Source organism: Centropristis striata, chromosome 17 (genome assembly GCF_030273125.1).
Source record: "Centropristis striata isolate RG_2023a ecotype Rhode Island chromosome 17, C.striata_1.0, whole genome shotgun sequence".
NCBI classification, from domain to species: Eukaryota; Metazoa; Chordata; class Actinopteri; order Perciformes; family Serranidae; genus Centropristis; species Centropristis striata.
This window is the reverse complement of record NC_081533.1, coordinates 21,587,051-21,607,596: the sequence shown is the minus strand read 5'-3', so window position 1 is coordinate 21,607,596 and position 20,546 is coordinate 21,587,051. Positions and strand designations below refer to the sequence as shown.

At 39.2% G+C, this 20,546-nt stretch overlaps 1 protein-coding gene across 6 annotated transcripts in view; it reads left to right on the top strand.

Moving 5' to 3' along the window:
* The first annotated feature begins 2,325 nt into the window (after positions 1-2,325).
* Positions 2,326-20,546, top strand: part of LOC131989118 (sodium/potassium/calcium exchanger 2-like) — a 51,071-nt gene continuing 32,850 nt past the window's right edge. For 3 of the 6 annotated variants that reach the window (XM_059354296.1, XM_059354299.1, XM_059354295.1), the window contains exons 1-2: positions 2,327-2,679; positions 3,937-5,013. In XM_059354296.1, the coding sequence (XP_059210279.1) occupies positions 4,111-5,013 (903 nt within the window). In that variant the 5' untranslated portion in view covers positions 2,327-2,679; positions 3,937-4,110. Of the gene's footprint in view, positions 2,680-3,936; positions 5,015-20,546 lie in introns of all 6 variants that reach the window. The other 3 variants (XM_059354297.1, XM_059354294.1, XM_059354298.1) reach the window with 2 other exon arrangements.

The window sequence follows — 20,546 nt, the reverse complement described above, 5'->3', positions numbered from 1 at the left end:
GAGAGGAGATGAGAGCAGAGGAGAGGGGGCAATCAATGAGGTCAGTGAATCATGATTTATTATACAGCACCAGGCCATTAGTGTCACACATACTTTGTCACACTGTGTAGAGATTGCGTGTCTGCGTCAATCCAACAGGGTTTGGCCTGTCGACCAATGCTAAGTGTCTAGGTGGCTTCACCCAACATGAGGGAGAAAACATGGCGACCCGTGGGGCTGTATGGATGATGGTTATGTCAAATAATGGACTGGTATTGGCTGACATATTCAGATTGAAGCAAAATGGCACTGAAAGCATGCATGACCTTTTTAACATTTACTCTCCCATTTGGTATTGGAATAAAAAAATGTTCAAGTTATAGATATTAAATGAATAATTCATGATTAATTCAACAAAATGGGGATTGCATTGACTTCGAAGAGAAGATCGATCCCACTCTTACATTTGTATATATATATATATATATATATATATATATATATATATATTTCTGCTAATGTACAAATATATTTGCATCAAAATAAAATTGGTCTTATTCACCAGAAATCAGCGCAAATACTTAAAGAATAAATACAAATAAATAAACCAATTTAAACCAACCAATTTTTGTGTAAATCTATTTTTTGTAGCCTTATATCTGACTGCTATCTGATGTATAACTTTTCCCCACGCTACTCTGTCATCTGTGACTTTCTGCATCTAAGAAACCAAGCTGCACTGTGCAGGGAACGGCTCTGATTGGATCACAGAGACATGTCATCAGACAGTAGTTTACGGTGCGCTAGATCTGCTTTGAAAAAAAAAAAAAGCTTTGATACAGAGCTTTCTATGTCAAACTATCAAAGTGAATCCAAAAAGAAAAGCACACAGCCCATATCCATAAACTGTCCTGTTGAACAAGCCATCAGGACTTCTGTATACTATCGAAAGTGAGCCAAAATACCAAAAATGACCCCATGGGTCATTTCTAGAGCAGCTTATTACAACTCATATTTACGTATGTCATCAGCTGCTCTCCCTAGTGGCCGTAGTAATCAAGTCAAATCAAGACATGTTGCGTTTATTTACAAGCACATTTCATTGGACAGGCATAGACTCAATGTGCTTCAATTAATAAAAACAAAACAAACAAAAGACAAGAAAATAGGGAAAAAAAGACAAAAATAAATAAAAGCATGTGAGATATGAGAGACATGAGCTAAAGTTTAATTGATTCTTGGTATAGGGAGAATACCTTTACTTGACGATCTAAGGGATCTGTCCAAATTGTAGACAAAGAGCATGTCAGCAATGTAGTAGTGATGAATGCCAAGGCAAAGGGATGTTACTGAGTGTTACAGCAGAGGCAGAATTGAGGATACAGTGTATAAAGAATGACAAGTTCCACTCAGGAAGGGCGGTGCTTTCGGACCTAGCTTATGCATCATGCACGGCCTATAACAACCAATTATTTTACTTTTTTTTACCATATCAAGTCTAATCATGTACTTTTTTCTCCTCACCCTAAACAAGTTGTTTTAATGACTAAACCTAATGAACCAGGGACTGTTTCACAGCGTTAATGACCTGTTTAAAACTGTTACATGAAGCGATGAGGACGTGTTGATGTCCATCAACCATTGTTGGGGCTGCTGATTTAGAAAACACTACTGCTGTATTTGAGACGAGGAACAAATGACCTTTGTGGTCTTATGGTTTGGGGGGCTTGTTGTGATGCAGAGACATCAGAAAAACTGAGCAATCATGGCAGACTGGGCTTTTTCTGGAGAAGGGATCAAACAGGCAGGAGCTAAAACAAAGCTTTTCATGTCAACATTTTCTTGTAGAAACCCTAAATAAAAGAAGGCTAGGAATCTAAAATCAAGCGTAGTATGTACCCTTGAATCTTTAGAAAAACTAAAGCGCATCAATAAAGTTGTGGTCAACTCAAGAAAAAGAGACTCTGTTGCTTTTCAGAGCCAGGCTGTATAAAAAGCTGTAGCTTCATGTTGAACATACAGATATGAGAGTGGTGAGTGGAGTCTTATGAAACTCATAGCAAGAAATATAATACTCTAGCTTAAATGAATAATTTGTGGGCCTGTGTGTGTGTATGTGGAGGGGGGGGGGGGGGCATATAACCTTGAAATGACCTAAGGCGTACACATAAATGTGCTCATGTGCGACTGAGCTGAAGCATATCCACCTGTTCCGTCATCAGAAGAATAATAAAAAAAAGAAATCGGTGGAAATACTGCCTTTGCTGTGTAACCACGGCAACTCCTCCCTCAACATGCAACATCACCAAAGCCCCCTCCGCGTGAAGCGAGCAGGAAAGGATGCGCTGTCTGCCGCTTACCTGGCTTTATTAATAAACCAAGCGGTTCACGTGGTCAGCCCAGCCCAGCGCAATATTCTGCTACATTAGCAAGGTATTTTCGACCGGGGGATTTTTTTTCTCCTCTCATCCGAGACGGGAGGGATGGTGATGATGATGATGATGATGATGCTGCTGTGAGGGAGAGAGGTGAGCGCAGTTGGAAAAGCATTTTTTTCCTCTCTCCTCCAAAGCTCCTCCTCTGTCGTCGGAGAGCGGAGACCGGTCACATTTTGCTCAATGAGAGCAAGAGGGCACCGGAGAGGATTTCCTAATTTCAACCTGCTGCTGAGCCGTGCGGCTGTTCTCGCCTCTGTCAAAGGTAAGGCATGTCACCGCCTGCAGCCTCTCCACGCGCCATGCGCCTCGCCACACTAACTAATGTTGGGCTGTTTTGGTCGGAGATGATGGTTAGCTGTTTGTTGTGTGGTGATCCAGCTGAAAGGACGAAGGCATTATTGAAGGGCAGACAGGGAAAAGAGTTGTCAGTGGAACTGCCATCGCAGACAGCCGTTGAGCTTAAAGGCAGCAGGCTGCGCATCATTGAAAAGTCAAACAGGACAGGATGTGTGTTTTTCTCTGCTTTTACCTGAGCAGCAGCGTCATAGCGTTTACCATTTTCACTGCCTGCAGCCAAGTGATGTCCGTAAACCGTCGGCCTTCACATTCCGTGATATTTTCCCGAAGTAAAAACGCAGGATTCCAATTTTTGATCGCAAGTTCTCAAAATTAAAAATTGGATTTATTAAATAGGCAAAATTATCTACACGTTTAAGTTTCTTTTTGCCTAATCTCGCGCTGAATTGTGAATTACTTTTTTATAAATACACATAATATGCAGTTAATGTAAGTGTACAGCCGCACAATGCACTATCTTACTTAAATGACTCGTAAATATTGAAACTTGTTACAAATTTTTACAAATCAAAATTTCCATAAATTATAGATATTTCTTTTAGAGCGCATTGACAGAATGCTGAGATCATGGGATTATTTTAAATCTCAACATATGCATTAGATAGGAATTTTAAGATTTCACAGTTTGTATCTGGGCACTTCCTGTTTGATGTTTATTTCTGAATATTTACATGTAGCTTTTTTTGGGAGTGGTTTGAGTATTGTCTCTTTTTTGTGGCCAACTTTTTTACAGCAACAATCATTTAGTAATGTAGCTGTTGTTTACATTCCATTTTACGTACATTTCACATTTACATTTAAATTCATATAAAGAAAGGTTTTTACATTAATTGTCAAAAAATGACCAGTTATTTCAATTACAAATGTTCTTTAAAAGAAGAAAAGCCACAAAACCACACATTTGAGAATCTGTATTTATCAAATATTTTACACGATAAAGATGAACTTTCTGTTGATCAGTTAATCAACTAAATTGTCTATTTCTCTGTCTGGTAACATTACACTGTTAAATCTAACAAAGCAGGGTGTTTAATATAAACATTGTGTAGTCAATATCCAAACATCCTTTAGAAATTTGATTGTATTTTGATGTAAATTTTACACTTTTTTTCTTTTCTGGTTTTAATAATTATTTTTTCTTCATGTTGACATTGTCCAACAGAGGCTAATATGAAGACATCATTTGGCAAACCAGACCCTGGAAAGCACCTAAAATCTTTTCAACTCATTTGAAACTGAAGACAACACTATGTATTGTCTCCGGTAAAACCTGCTCCCCACTCTCCCCTCTTCCTACCCAGCCATTGAGAGTGAGGACACCACGAGCTGCACAGACATGGGGTCAGATCAACCCTGCATGGATTCATTGGAGAGAAGACCCATGTTGGGCGCTGCCTGTAAGCGGCAGGCCCACCGGTGTCTGCGGAAAAAGTTGAGACCAGTGCGAATCTTAGGGTTCGTCCTCAGCCTGGTGGCCGTAAGTGCTGTCTCCCTCAGTGCCTTGACCTGGAGCTCAGGAGGGTTCAGCGAGCCAGCGCTCCCCCAGGAGAGTCTCCACCAGTCGGCCCCCCACAGGACTCTACTTTTCACTCAACATCAGAGGGACCCCAACGTGTCAGCCGACATGCCAATAGCCATGAAATCGACAGCAGATAACAACGAGAGCCAGGGAGAGTACCCGCCAGACATTTTCACCCTTGCAGAGAGGCGCCAAGGAGCAGTGGTGCTCCACATGTTTGGCATGATCTACATGTTCATTGCCTTAGCCATAGTGTGCGACGAGTTCTTCGTCCCAGCGCTGACAGTCATCACAGAGAAGCTGACTATTTCGGATGACGTAGCAGGTGCCACCTTCATGGCGGCAGGCGGCTCAGCCCCAGAACTCTTCACCTCCATCATCGGCGTCTTCATCTCACACAGCAACGTTGGCATTGGGACCATCGTGGGCTCGGCCGTCTTCAACATCCTCTTTGTGATTGGGATGTGTGCCATCTTCTCCAAGGAGATCCTAAACCTGACATGGTGGCCGCTCTTCCGTGACGTCTCCTTCTACATCCTGGATCTGATCATGCTCATCATCTTCTTCCTGGATAACATCATCTCCATTTGGGAAAGTGTAACACTTCTCTCTGCCTACGCCGCCTACGTGATATTCATGAAATTCAATGGGAATGTTGAGAGCTTCGTCAAAAATTGCATGAACAAGAACCAAGTGGTAGAAGTAGAAGTACAGCCCAAGGTGAGTTGGTTTCTTGAGCCGTATTATTTTCCCTCCCACTTCCCTCCACCACCATCTCTTCTGAAAATACAATTTTATATGACATGTCAGACTATGAGGAAGTTACAGTAGATATGCAGTAATGAGTTATAGTATTTTGGCTGATAGAAATTACCTTCCATATCACCTCTGGCATGGAAGCACAATCCATATTCACATATTATGCAGCTGATTTGTTATTTTAATGAAATCAGTTTGTTTTATAGACATGCTTTTAATTCCATGCATCTTTTTACTGTCATGAACTTTATGAGCATTTTCAAATGAGACCAGTGTTTCAGAGATGCCCAGTTCTCTTGGATCATTCAATATGCAACAGACCATGCAGAACACATGTTTTATGAGACTGGCTTATGACATACATGTTTATTACTTTGGAATGGGGGGAAAAAAACAACAACTCAGTGGGTGTAAAATATGAAGCAGTTTCAACAGTGACCATTGTGCATTAGTGTGGTTTAAACGATGCAGCACAGTTCTGGCATACAGTATTCCACTGTGGGATTAATAAAACACAGTCAAATGTGTAATTCTGGGTTAAGCTCTACAAATTGTGTCCCGGTCTGACAAACAAATCCCTCGGAAAAATCTCAAGAGCTATTTTTTTCCCACTTAAAGATTTCCCAAAATAATACTGTATTCAAATAGTTGCGTAAACCTGTAAACCACATACAGCACGATGAGGTGCAACCACATGCAGTGGATGACTTCAGGATTGCCGTGTTAGTCTTGTTGGTTCCGTGCATTTCTCCATATTTGCTTTCAGCAGAGGTTCTTCATGTACGGATATTCAGTGCAATATTCTGCTATAGCGGAAACAGTGAGTACACCATAGACAAAAATACGTGAAAATCATTGTGTTACTTAACATAACATTCGCCCCCTCAATGACACTTGAGGGCAAAAGACACTGCAGTGCAATTTGATACCGTGTAGAGATTATCCAGACGGATTTAGATTTCTTTGTGACATGAGATGGAAATGAAATTTTGTGAAAGTTGTATTGTAAAGCTTTAATTAAATCGGGATTTATTCTAAGTACATAAAGGATATTTACGGCAGGTCTCACAATGTTGGGGGGAAAATACTCTCAAAGAAGCCAACATCGCCATTTGATTTGCAGTGTGTAAACCAAAAGCTAAATTTCAAAGCATCTCTTCATTCTTCATCTCTTCAAGAAAGCATGAAGACTGTTATTTTCATATGGATCCTATTCTGCTGTACTAATTTGATTTTGGGCTTCTGTGCAAGGAAAGAGCGAGAACTGAGGTGCACAGGCTGAGTGCCAGAGAAGACTCAGGTGACCTTGAGCTGCTAGGAATTCTGGGTACTTTAGCCAACAGTGTGTGTGTGTGTGTGTGTGTGTGTGTATGTGTATGTGTGTGTGTGTGTGTGGGGGGGGGGGGGGACAACTTTTTATGGGGGGAAGAAACGGCGCAAGACAGATTAGTCGATCAAACCTCACCATCATGTCTCATCTCCTTGGATGCTTATAGCAGATTTAGCCTCTCATCTCTCTTACAGTCCCATGGCTGCACCTTTCAGCACCCTGATTTGAAGACATAGAATACATAAAATAAAAATACTTTTATTTTACTGGAAATAGGTCTTTTATTTTGTAGTATGTGTCTACAGGGTTAATGGAACGATAAAGGCACAAATATTATTAGAATATAATCATCTAAACACCCTTTTTTAATCAAGCCTCGACACTTTAGGGACATGTGTATTTCAAGACACGTGTTATTTTGAGACTTAATTGGCAATTTAGCAGGCGTGTGCGTCTGTGTGTGTGTGTGTGTGTGTGTGTGTGTGTGTGTGTGTGTGAATTCATACAAGAGAAATGGAGAGTAAACCAGGAGAGCAAGGACAAGTGTCTGGCAAAATATGATAGAGGGTCTGGTTTTGCGTGTTTTTTTTTGTCTTGCTATTTTTATGTGACATTCACAACGATGAACTGAGAGCAGCTTTTTCACAAGTTAATCATTTCACTGTCATGACTAAGCTCCAAGGTGTCCTTAATCCTACATACAGTACCGTTCAGGTGTAAAGTAATGCATTGTAAGGACAATAGGGTGTTATTTGATGCCATGCCCTTGAACCAAACACTTGATTAAAATGGGCTTCCCTGAGATTATTTCATGCATTATGAGATTGGGACGCCCCCGTTGTGTGTTACATTGCTGCTATAGACAGAAACACAGACAGTCAGCAGAAAATTAGAAGTGTTGTTATGGTGTCACCCAAAGGATAAAAGTGTGTTGGTTGCTTGGTTGGCAGTTGGCCATGAACAATGTATGCTATAAATACCATGTAAAATTCGATTCTGAGAGTAGCATGGACAGCAGTGTGATGTTCTGCATTTAGCAGTCATCAGTCAATTTTGCTATGTCTGCGACCGCTGCCTTTCATCTCACTAGAACTGCTTGTACTGCGTTCTCTTTTTTTATCGCCATGAAAAGTTTCTTTTGTGAAACTTGTTTGTTCTGCTCCTGGTAACATAAAAATAGCTGGCTTTGTTTCTCTTATTTTCTAGAAAAATAATGCCTTAGCTCCCAGGCAGAGCGTTAAATGGTGAGAGCAGGGCCTGCTTTTCGATCGTTTGACAGATCAGAGGTGTCATTTTCTTTTTTAGCCCAGGGATGAGGTGTAACATTATCAATACAACACAAACAGAACTGTCACATCTCAGGGCGGATGCTGGGTCTATTTACAGGCATTGTTTTACAGCAGTTCAATGGTCGGCTCCATCAAATGTAATCTGCAATAATCTCTCAATCCAGTTAACACAACCTGCACTTTGACTGACTTGGATTTACAGCAAAATAGGTTGGCAAAAAAAGTAAAAAGCAAAAAAATGTTGTGCATGAACACACTGACTCGTGCTCATTGAGCATGCTCATATGTTTTTGTGAATTGTGAATTGAACATGTCTGTGTGCAACTAATGAATGTAAGTGTAAGTAACTCACGTGACAGTTAACTATACTCATGCACTGTGTTCTGTTCATGTTTAGGGAGGGAAAACAAATATAGGAAATATAACATCGTCTTTGATACAACGCCAGCACTGCTGAATTCAGTTTGTGGTGGAGTTTTATGAAAAAATCAGGACAGATTTCAACGTAAAAACACTCACATTTTTATGCAGATGGTCAGAACGTCAGCCACATCAAATTTAAAATGACAGCATTCAGTAAAATGTGAACTATTTCATTTCTCTGGACTTCAGAATGGGATCAATGAGCGTGAACTACCAAAGTTTGTTTTAATGTGAACTGAACTTTAAGATAGCTTTTGTAAAGGATGAACTTGCATAACACAGATAGAAAATGTCTTTGCTTTCTGCACATAAGCATAGACAGATAGGAGGAAGTTCAACACCTCACAGTTTGTGGAGTGACAGCATGTGGGTTCTTTCATGCTCTTTCTGCTAATCTTGGTTCTGCCTGCAGTTTTGAAATCCTCATGAAATCCTGTAACTGCTTACCACTGATGATGACAACTTGACACAAAGTTGCAGATCCTTCCCAGTCAACTGAGGTGGAAAATGAACTCTGCTTGTACTCCTTAAAAAACATTTTTTTCCTCCTAATGTGACTGTTAACTATATAAGCCCGTTATTTTAAGATACTAAGTCTTTATTTTGGGAGTCTAAATCATTATTTTAAGATAGGCTAGTTTAAAGTAATTAGGTTAGGTAAAGTTTCTCTTAATTTTAAAATTCTAAGTCATTATCTCAAAGTTTCTTGTTATTTTGAGATACTATGTCATTATTTTTGAATGTTTCTTAATATAAAAACACACTGGGTCTTTTTTTTCACCACAAGAGTTTATTTTTTTACTGGCAGAAATGGGCTTCCACAGTTAGCAAATTATACTTTAAAGTATACTTAAACCTGCATACAATTATTTGGCCACTTGGGAGCAGCAAAAACAAACATTCAACACAACAGTGACATATTATCATCTCTGCTTTTTTTTTTTTTTTTTTTACACATTCAGCAGACAAGAAGCAACATTAGCCAGAGTCATGTTTCTGGTGATTGTAAGTCTGATAATCACTTTTCTTTTTGCTCGGTTTTGTTCTCCACCAACTCCTGAGAGAAATATCTGACTCTTTAGCTGTTATTGCTGAACTATGTTCACCAGCTATCTTTGTCCATCTTTGACCAAAACAGATGTTGGAAGGATGTATTTACCTATTAGTTCTGGCCTGATTGGTGCCTAATACCTTTGTTTACCTAATGAGTGCTAAGCTCCTGGTTAATCTCACAAAAAGGGCACTCTGCCAAAGCCCAGCAAGTCAGGGTGCTACCTCTGCCACTCTACCTCCTATAAGACACAAGCTTTTATTTTTAAGCCTGAGATGACACAGACAAAACATAGTTTTATATAGGAATTTATATTATTTAAAAAAATGATTTTGTATCGACTTCAGAGTAGGAGTTTCACATATACCGCTATACCTTAATCTTTTCCCTATCCATTAGTGTAATTGTTCTTTTCACATCCTCTTGTACAATTATGGTTACAGATTCCTACACTCACACTTTGAGTTTATTCAGTTTGCCAAAAAAAAAAAAGAAACAAAACACACAGAGTTAAATATTAATTTCACTGCTTCTTTAAAATTTTCGATTTCTACTAAAATTGAGAATTTTTGAGGCAATAGTTTGTCTGTTTTTGTTGTGTTTGACTGCAGTGTATGTAGCGTGCTACTGTAGCTCTAACACATCTGACGTGTCAGCCTCCCCCATCTATCTGCAGTTTTACCAAAGGGCCACGATGGTGTCACACATCTTGGCCCTCTGAGCTACAAGGGTTGTTGGGTCAACGATGGCGTCATTTTACTGTATCGCTACTCTTAAGTTGTAGCATGTTCTCTTACAGTTAAGCTTCTTAGTCTGGTGGTGTTGTCAATGACTTAACAGGACAGAGTCGACTCAGGCCCATGCATACTGACAACTAGTATGTCAGTAATCCTTACTGTGCACACTATAGAGACACAGTTCAAGGTGAGAATAGAGCTAGAGGCTTCTACTTTTGCCTCACAAGCGTGAAAAAGAATGGCAGGGCAAGATGGAGATGGAGTATGAATATCACTATCGCTCTAGGTTTTCTCTGCTTCAGCCATTTCTCACCGGAAAAGCAACAGATGTGTATGTCTGCTACAGTTGGCTGCGTATGCTGACGGTGTCCCACTGAAGCAATCATTTGTTCAACTCTTTTCTTTTACTTTCTGTGTGCAAAAAAATGGACCAGGAAGCCAAGCCAATCAAGGCTGGCATCTTTACACACTCCTCTAAAGAAAAGTAGCTTTTTTCCATTCCAATCTGAAACACTTTACAGCTACTTTAATAGATTTCTAAATGTCCTTTAAAGAGCTCAGTTTAGGGCTGAAATGGCATACAGTTAGATGTATTAGGAGCAGCAGTGCAGGCTTGCTCTGGCTGCACATGGCATTAGTAGAGTCTTTCATCATATGTACACCCCCGCCCCCTCCTCAGGACCACCTCACCAGACTGGCCCTGGTTTATCTTGTTATCTTGTGGCCTCTCTCATTGTTTGCTTGATGGACTGACTGGCTGCTTTTGAAAATCCTGGCTCGGGCAGATCAGATTAGCCAGCAATTTGTGCACTGGTCTTATGAAAGATAGAGGAGTGACGATTCCCCTTCTACTTGTTACTTTCATCATGACACACCAAAAGTCAGTTTGTCAGTCATGATCATAAAGTCATTCTGTTATTTTTGTGTGGCCACATCTGGCAACACATCGCAACAACTGCACTATCTTTCAATGTATATTTAAACTAAATGTTATTATGCTATTCAGTATACCAAATCCATGCCTGTCAGGACACAGAGTAATTGTAAGACAAACACGAAATTTTATCAAACAAAAGAAAAAAGTGTCATATACTTCATAAATTCAATTAATAGAGCTTGAAAAAAGGAGTCCAAGAAAGATTCTGCATCAAACCACAATATTAGATGACTGCTAGCGTCAGTGCCGGATAAGCCAGCGTGTATCGAGGCAGATGTTGGTTCTGCTGAGATGGAAGGTGCGACCTCTGATGTATTACCAAGCTATAAATAGCGTCACAGAGGCGAGATCTTCCATCAGGATGCGCTTCAAAGATCACTTACAAAGCGGGTTCTGTGCAGAGAGCAGGCTGTTTGTGTTTCCTCCCTGTGAGTTTAGACACTCGGGCACCAGTGCAGTACACCTCTATATATTCACACATGAAGCCCAGTGTTGCATTGTGCTATTTTTTAAATTTATTCAGTCTGAGCTGGGTGAACTCCCACCTCATACACTTTTATACCATGCTGTGCTGCATGAACTCCGTCACTAGCTGCTTATTTTAGTCCTGTGTGACGTGTTCATGAGATTATCTCCCATTATGATGGATGTCTACCTAATTTTAAGCAAAATCCAGATGTGCACTGTTGAACTCCTCTTGAATTATAAACTGCATCTGTTTCAGATTGCCTCTCAGGGCTTGAATGGATTTGGCTTTAATAATAACAGTTGTCAAGCTAATTTCTAGGAAAAAACATTTTTAATTATAGTAAAAGTATGGTTTACAACAGCTAGAAATTCACTTTGAATTGTAGGCATCTATGAATTGTCGGTATGTGTCCTTGATTTGCACTGTGCATTTCTGTGAAAGCAGTGAACATATTCATTTTTGTATTCTTTAAAAGGAAAGTTGTAGAAGTGGCCTTGGTTTAAACTGAATGAAAAATAGGTAGAAGTCTATAGTGCTTGTGTGGGTTTTATGTAGGCCCAAGGTTACTGAGGGGTAGGTAGAAAAGGCCAAATAGAAGCATTCTGCAGTGAATATAGACACATAGTTTTGTTTATATCATAAAGTAGAGGAAAATAGTTTCATTGATGGGTTGATGCTGATGTTATCAAGCTGGAAAATAGCTAAGCATGGCTATCTTGTTTCGTTCTTTGTGTTTTAGGGCTTTACATGCATGCATACAGTATACACCTTCTCACAGGAAGAAATAGAGCCATTTTGCACTAAAGCTCAGTCAGCGACAACAGAGCCAGAGTGCAATAATTTAAAAATAGAAATCCTGCGACTTTGATCTCACCATGAGGAAGAGGAGTCCAAGTTTTATCATCCTTTCCAGCTGTGGCTCCTTGTCTAAAGGAAAGGGGGAGGGGAAGAGTTACTGTAGAACCAGTAATTAGTTTTCCTGTTTTGTAGGTTTTACCTTATTGTTTGGCACTTGGACCAGTCAATAGAGATAAAAGTATTGTTCAGAATAAAGCAATAGGCCAATCAAAACACACACGTTTTAGCAAACTAGTGTGGCGGGCTATTGAGCCAGAGTTGCTTCTTTCACTGTCTCTCTTCTGTTGTCTACAATTATTCTGCGAGCTCTCTTGGCAGTGTCGTTGTCCCTCGCCGGCGCCCTGCTTTTGTCCAAATTCAATTTAATTGCATTCAATGGTAATAATCGTGCAAGCGAAGTTCTCATTTGCATCACGGGTGCTGATGGCTGCTTTTTATGTCGTCCTTGGTTGGTTATTGTACTATTTGGCTTCCCTTTCTAATCTTATCAGAGTGGACAGAGGCTCTTCACTGCCTCCTCAGTGTTGTGAATAGTTAGAAGGTCACCCTGTCACTTATTACAGTGTCTGTGGTATTATCAAAAGCACAATGTAGTCTGCACCAAAAACAAAACAAAACAATGAAGCTTATTATTTTTGCCCTACAAACATCATTATACATGCAAAGTAGAGTCATCAGGACTGTATCCCCTTCAGACATGTTTACACAACAAAAAGAAATGTGTACTTGCCCCCTGATATTAATGGCTTTCAAGTTCATGCACAAACATTTCCATTTCATCTTAAATTAGAAAGTGTACATCAATTCTGCTCTCTCTTAACACACTAACACAAGCTGATTTCTTTTCATATCTGTGCTTTGATCTAATTTCATCATACTGCTGTATGTGCCAGTGCCATTTCTAAAGCTGAAACAATTAGTCAATTTAACAAATTTGATAATAAAGGGGAAAAAAGCAAAACATCCTGTTTTTATATAGAGATCAATTAGGAAAATGATCTGCAGATTAACTGATGAGTCTTTAATGTACGTAAGGTGCTCTAGACAATGATAAAGCACTCCTGTAGATCCCAGGTTAAAACTTGGAGCGAGCTGCAGACAAACTGAACCCAGTCTCTCGGTGCAGTACCATGGACAGCACCGTCTCTACTCTCTGGTCTTCAGTACATTTAAAGTGGCTGCAATGCTGTATTCAATTTCTTTTCTTTCAAGCACACAGGGAAATCTTTTCCCTTTTGACTTCCCCCCTTTGTGTATTTCTGTGAAATGTAGTTGTGTCAATTTTCACTGGCTCTCTTGGAATCAGGGGTCATACCCATAAAACCTTGCGAAGTCTTCTTAACGATACCCTGGAAAATGCTTGATACTATTGTCGATACCATAGGGAAATATATATATATATATATATATATATATATATATATATATATATATATATATATATATATAATTATATTATATTAAAAAACTATATATGTATGTTGTCCAACTCTGAGCTAGTATAGTGAGCTAATTAAAAAACAAAGATGAACCAGCAACAATGACAACAAGAATATGTAAATTTCACAGGAGATTGACAAATATGGTTAGTTTTTGAATATGATAAAGCCCCCCAAAACATGTTTCAATATCGACAAGAATAATAATAATAATTCCTTCAATTTCAATAGGTCCTCCCACCATCGGTTCTTGGGCCCTAATTATTTTAGGTTGTGTGAGGGAGTGTCAGACCACGAAATGACAAATAATTGTGTTATTAGATTCTGTTTTGGTTTGGTGGCCTGTATGAGTCATGTCCTTACATAGTTCAGGGTTACAACTACCCCTCTTCATGCCATTCTTCACACTAAAATGTATTCTGAGACAAGAGGAAAGGTTAAACTGACAAAACCCAAGTAATTAGGAAATAAAGGGTTGTTTCTTGAGATGGGATACACAGACCAACCCTTATTTACAGTCACAGTTTTAAACACGTGGTTAATGTTGTGATTTGCTACAACAGTGTAAACATGGTGGTTATATTGTGAAACAGCCCCAGTTTGGTTGGGTTTAGGCACCACAGCTGCTTGGTGAGGTTTCGTAAAAAATAGTGGATTGAGCTAAGTGTTGATTTGGGTTTACTTGGGACACAAACAATGGTCTCCTGGATGAAAGTCCTGCGTTTGCTTGACCCATACATCCATCCTCCGTCTAGTCTCCGTGTCTGGACAGCTGATGACTTTGATTAGAAAAAATTTGTGATACATCAACGACAAATGTAATCTGGAAAAAAGTACATATCCCCTCGAAATATAATTGACAACAAAGTTAAGTTGCGTGGGGAATGGATAGGTAACTTTTTAGGAGACCATGCTGCAGACGGATGATCAAAGAGGCTACCTTAATAGCACTGGGGAACTGGCAAAGACACAAACTGCCAGATCGGTCAAAGCTGCCACATTTTATGGCCAACGCAAAGGGGTGGATCTCAATAGGCTTGGATCATTAAGCTGTTAGTCTTTAATGCTTAATGAGAGTGTATTTTGATTTGACCTAGACAGTCTGAATAGCTCTGGCTCCAGCTTTAACTGCTGTCTTCATTGGAGGCCATTTCTATTTGATTTGTCTATTGTTTGGACTGAACTCTAATTTTTGCTCTTGAGACTTGCAAGTATTCAGATAACCAGATGTGATATGAGCTGACATGGTTTTAGGGCCCTATACATTTTATTTTTCTATAATGTCGAGAAGAAGTATTATTTTCACACATATATGACCCTTGTCTATTTAAGTCACTAGCTCATGAAGATCAAGGCATATCTATTTCCAGATTTAGTAATGTAATGATTTAGTAATGTTTATTCTAGGTTTTTTTTCTGAGGGAGAGCCTGAAGGTGAAACGTTGAGGCTTGCAAGAAACTGAAAGCCTTATCGATCAAGGGCTATTTTTGAAAGCGGGGTCGAATTAGCTAATGTAACTGCACTGTAAAAGCATCATGTGAAGGACACCAAGATCCCTATCTCGTTGGCGTATGAAATGACACAAACAACCCAGCGAGACAGGAAGCGTGCATATGGTTGGAGGTGGCCGAGGACTGGCGGGCCTTACATGCTTAACTCCTTCCTTGGGGGGATTTTTGACCCTCAACATCAGCCTCGCTAAGCTGCAGCAGCTGAACATTACATCAGCTCTGAGAGTTGTGGCTCATGTAATACCCGTAATTTGTGAAATCCAGTGCGAGTGCTGGTGGAAAGATCTCACAGTTGCAGACAGACCTTACATCACCTAGATATCTAGAGAGAGAATTTTAAACTTAACTTAAGAGAGTAAACTCTTAAAATGGAATTGATTGCAATCAGACAGTCTCTAATGAGCTAATTAGAAAACGCTCTGGTGCTCAGCGAATCTGTTGAAAGCCTCTCATCCTCTGCTCCTGTCTAAGAGGGTTACCACTTGTTATGTCCATCGCTGATGGACGAATGAGGCACGAGGCTGCCCATCAACCCACCCCGACTCAAGCCCACCAAGGTGACCTGAAAGGGCTCGATCAGCATATTACCCCATCTGTAAATGTGACTGGCTGACCTGACTCTGCATACTTCCACCTCCCACCTCCTCTCTAAGATAACAGTCTTCTGTGTGTGCACTTTGCCTCAGATGTGAGGTGACTGTCTGCTAACGTGCTGACAATGCAACAAAACAACAAAGCAAGCCAGTGGTCAGGATTATGGGAATGAGGTGCCATAACGTAACACTCACACAACAGAATCCGTGTGGTGATGATGTGGGCTTTGCTAATTAATATTTAAGTTGTATTTAATTAAACAAATCCCACAAATAGACCAAAACAAAAAAACTGAATGATCATAACCAAACCCTGATAACTTATTTCTCTGTGTTTCAGAGCTCCATTGTTGTCTGAAACAATATAAAATACCCCACATTATTAAGTCACATCATGCATGATGAACATGGACACTGTAGTTTATTTTGATTCAATCACATATTATGTTGTCCTACTGTTGTAAAAATGTCACTAGAGCACCGAAAGGGTATTAATCCACAGCTGAAAATAGTCCCCCAGAAAATGCACTATTTACTCTTGTTTGAGTTATGTTTGCTAAAAATTATTATTCCCAGCTGTTTTATGAAATGAGAGAAACCATAAATTTGTCAAGGATTCACCAATCCCACTTTTCAATCCTTAATGTAAACCTTTTTGTAGATGAATTGGTCAATAATATAAAATGGTCAACTAATGCACGTATATTAGCATAGAATTGAATTGAATATATTTGCCCGATTGATGCAGTTACCCAATGCAACTGTTTGTCCGTCAGTATCAGCCTCAAATCTCATAGCAGTATCTGTATTAGTGCATTTATAAATCTTGTAAGCCATTTTTTAAGATTTGCATAGAAAATAAATGGGCTGGGGAGATTGGAAAGTATTAGGTGATATGTTCTTGAATTTGTTGACCAGCTTAAGACTAAATAACAAAAAAATAAATCTGCCAGGTCTGCAGGTCCACTAGTTGAAGAATGCACAATTAAAGTATAACTTCTCTGTACATTTTGTGCATTTCAAGACTGCTCAGTCTATTTAAAGAACAAGCTTCTTGCTACTATTTCTATTGAAAGAGAAATCAGCTGCGGGACTGATCAGAGATCCAGTCCCACAGCAGCTACAGTGTGTGTACAAGGATGCATTGCATATTAGGTTTGGGAAGTGTCAAAACTCTCCCGGGTTGCAAAGCAAGCATGTTTACTTAGCCATTACCTTGAGGTCCTTATCATGTTACGGGTGAGTTCCTGTTCCCTAATAACATTGACAATGATCTCAGAATCTAGCTGAACTTAATACGGCATAGTACTGTATTTAGGTTTCAGTTTACATTGATTGGCAACTGGAGTACAGCTGCAACTAGTATTACTGACTGACTGCAAAGCTGAACGTTCACTGCATGTTCTGAAATGTAAAGTTATCCACCATAAAAAATACCAGGTTATGTTGTTTGCCATGAAAAACAAATATCATTAGGCCTGAGACCTAAAATATTAAACAAAAAATAAAGTAGAAATTAAATTGTGCCAATAAATCAAGCTAGTTTCTTGCTTTTGTGTTTACTTTATCCCTTGCACTGTGTAATTGTAATTATTCATTTATCATTTTCAGAATTTGTAATCATGAGTTTATTTGACTAATATCAAGTGGCGTGTTTACTAAATTTGAAGTATTTAAAAACATTGTTTGCTCATTAGCATCTACTTCTCAGTGTGCATTGCATCAAAGTTAAAATTCTCCAGAAATCCTTTTTTTTTTATATGAAAAAGATACAAGATTGAGGCAATTGTGTACCCCAGAGGATTGACTTTTCTTTGATCAAAACAAGACAAATCTTGATGAAGAAAGGTACTTTTTGCCCTTATTGTGTAAGGATAAAAATTGTGTTTGATTAAAATTCAAAATTTAAACTTTTTTAAGTAATTGGGTCAAGTCACAGAAAAGTTTGTTGCTGTGAAATGTGTTTTCTTAATGGTTTTTTTTGTGTGTGTGGAGTGTGCTTATTGCATAAATCTTGTGAAGTCATGCCAACTAAAGAGATACTAAGGGAGATGGACAAGAAATGTAACTGTAGTTATTTATTGATGTATAAGTGCTTAGGAATACACCGTAAGTGGAAAGCAGAATTATCAGGAATGCTACATCATTACTGAGAAAACTGGAAAGTACTGTGCATGCTACAGTGTAGAAACCCTATAACCAATACCTGGAAACAAGCAGGATGGCCCAGATGCCTCCGGGAAACTAGATTTGGACTACTGTCAACAATTAAGATTGATGTGGTTGCCCCGGTTGGGACCAGTTTTTTTTCCCTGTGAATGTCTGTCAGCATCAGGAGCTGAAAAAACAATCGTGCCCAAACATAATACAAGAAATAACCTCATCAAAAACTTTCAGGTCGTGCAGATAAACAGGAGAGGCCAGCTAAAAAAATCTGGGGCAGAGAGTGCTGCAGCAGGAGCACAGCGGACACGCTGCAGAATATAAATGCAGACTCCTGGAGGAAACTTTTTTATCATCGTTTGCTACAATCTCAAAAACAAAGAACCCGGTTCAGTCTTTTATTGTTTACTGCATCTGCTGTTCAAAACCAGCTTTGATCTGACAGGAACAGCAAACTACAGATGAGATCAGGTGTGCAGGAGGTCATTATTCTACTTCTTGTGTTCCCTCAGCTAAAACATTACGTGGCACATGTAAAATCTAAATTAAATCTGTTTTGTTTTTTTTTAAAAAAAGAAGAAAAGAAACAGTGAAAAAAATCACTTCTGGGGCATTATTATTAACTCAGGACTCAGTAATGAACTACAATGCACTACAAGCACATGGAGCACTGATAGGAAAAGGACAAAAATGTCTTGTTCCCGATCAGACCCAGCTTTGGGTGATTACATTCACTTGCAGAAATGACGCTGCAGTTTTTGTTCCCCCTATTTGTCTCCCAAAAGCCTGAGTCTGATTGGTTCATGGGAGGGGGGAGTAAGAGGAAGCAATTTTGGCTTAGTCCTGGTGAGCATTGCCTTGTGGGAAATCAGCGTCGTGGCAGCTCCTGTAATTAGTTCTGCTTGTTAGAAAAATGAAGGGGTTACTAATTGGCAAGTGGATGGCTTCTTGACTTGTTGTGCATCTTTTCCCTCCTTTCCTTGAAGATCATCATTATCGTCTCCAGGCAAAACGGGAGTGGGAGAGAGGGAGGGAGAGAGAGATGATGTTCAGTCGTGCTGCTCAACAGTTTAGCTCTAACACGATGAATCTAGATGGACAAATCTCGAAGGGTGTTCTGTCATGCTCTGACAGACAGGCTGCCTACTGTAAGCACGTGCAGGCAAACGCCCGGAGCTGTGCAAGATTTCACTTTACAAGATTGCTTGACACGCTGGACAGTCTGGTTGCCACATATCTATACATACACCGGCTCCCAGAAGCTTGATTTATACAATATCCACAACTTCTACAGTTCCAGCATGTACGAAATGTCAGATCTGCTGTAATGTAACTTTGTCTCAATAAAGCTGGCAATGTCTGGCTTAATTCTAGACATGAGTACATTATTCTTCATTGTATTACCTTGTGGGAACCATTAAAGTACATTGTAAAAGGCCTATTTGGGCCTGTTTGCCACAGTTTGACAGTGTTATTAATTTCCTAACGCAACTCCCAACAAAAAAGTGAACACCTGTATTTTTCCAATTGTTGAAGCATTCCTTTAATGCTAATTTTGCATTGATTTACACATGGATCATGCAGTCTTTGTAGCAAAATTTTGTACAAGTTTGTATTGCATTCATTTTCTCGACCGTGAATAATCTGTTAATGGGGTAGAAGTTACCTTAGTATTTTCTAAAATACATTTAGAAATTTCCTTGTCAGACTTTCTCACCATTTTTACGAGATGATTGATTCATTGCCAGAGCGGCAAAGCAGTTATGTGATGCCACTTTGGCAATTACAGTTAATGGTGTATTGTAACAGTTCTCATTCACTGGTTGTTAAGTAATGCACTATAGTTCCTATACGTAAACCCATGGGCTGGTGAGCTATGAGCCAGGTGGTGCAGGGCTTCCTCAGACAAGAAAGTTAGGTGATGGAGTATAAAGAGTGACACAGTCCACTTCAGAAGGAGGTCAAATGTATAGATTGATTTAAAAAAAAAAGGACTTTCACCCAGCAGGCAGCTGTTTATGTCATGTGTAACACAACACAGTATACGTATTTAACTTACATAAGCCACAAGCAAATGTCATTTTAACCCAAACCGTGATCTTTTCCTGAAACCTAACCAAGTTTTTTGTACTTATTTCAACCATAACCATGATTTTTTTCAAAACTTAACCAAGTTGTTTTGTTGCCTAAAGAGGTTCTGCACTGCAGTGACTGGCAGAGGTGATGGATTATTATTATTATTATTATTATTATTATTATTATTATTATTATTATTATTATATAGGACAGGTTAATTGTAATGACAGAGGAAACAAATACACAGAGAAGCAGTTTCCCTATTGATGGACCCTGCTATCATTTGATTTAGATTTTTAAATTTGAATCCCTACAAACTGTCGAAAAGGATATGTAGTGGGATTGATATGGGAAGAGGCTCATAAGATTTATACAATGTAATGCTGATTGCTGATATCACAGTACATTGTATATCCAGGGTATATTAAGGAGTACATTAAGGATTTGAAAGATCAAACACAGCTATAATGGATTTAATCAAACTCCACCATTTGCAAATCAGAAAGTGTGTAGAAAAAGAGAAAGCTATTATTCTCCTGTGTAATTTGACTCGGATGTCGAAGCATAAAGGAAATGCAAATCAAATTCATCCAGAAATAGAGCCCTTGTGTGCACTA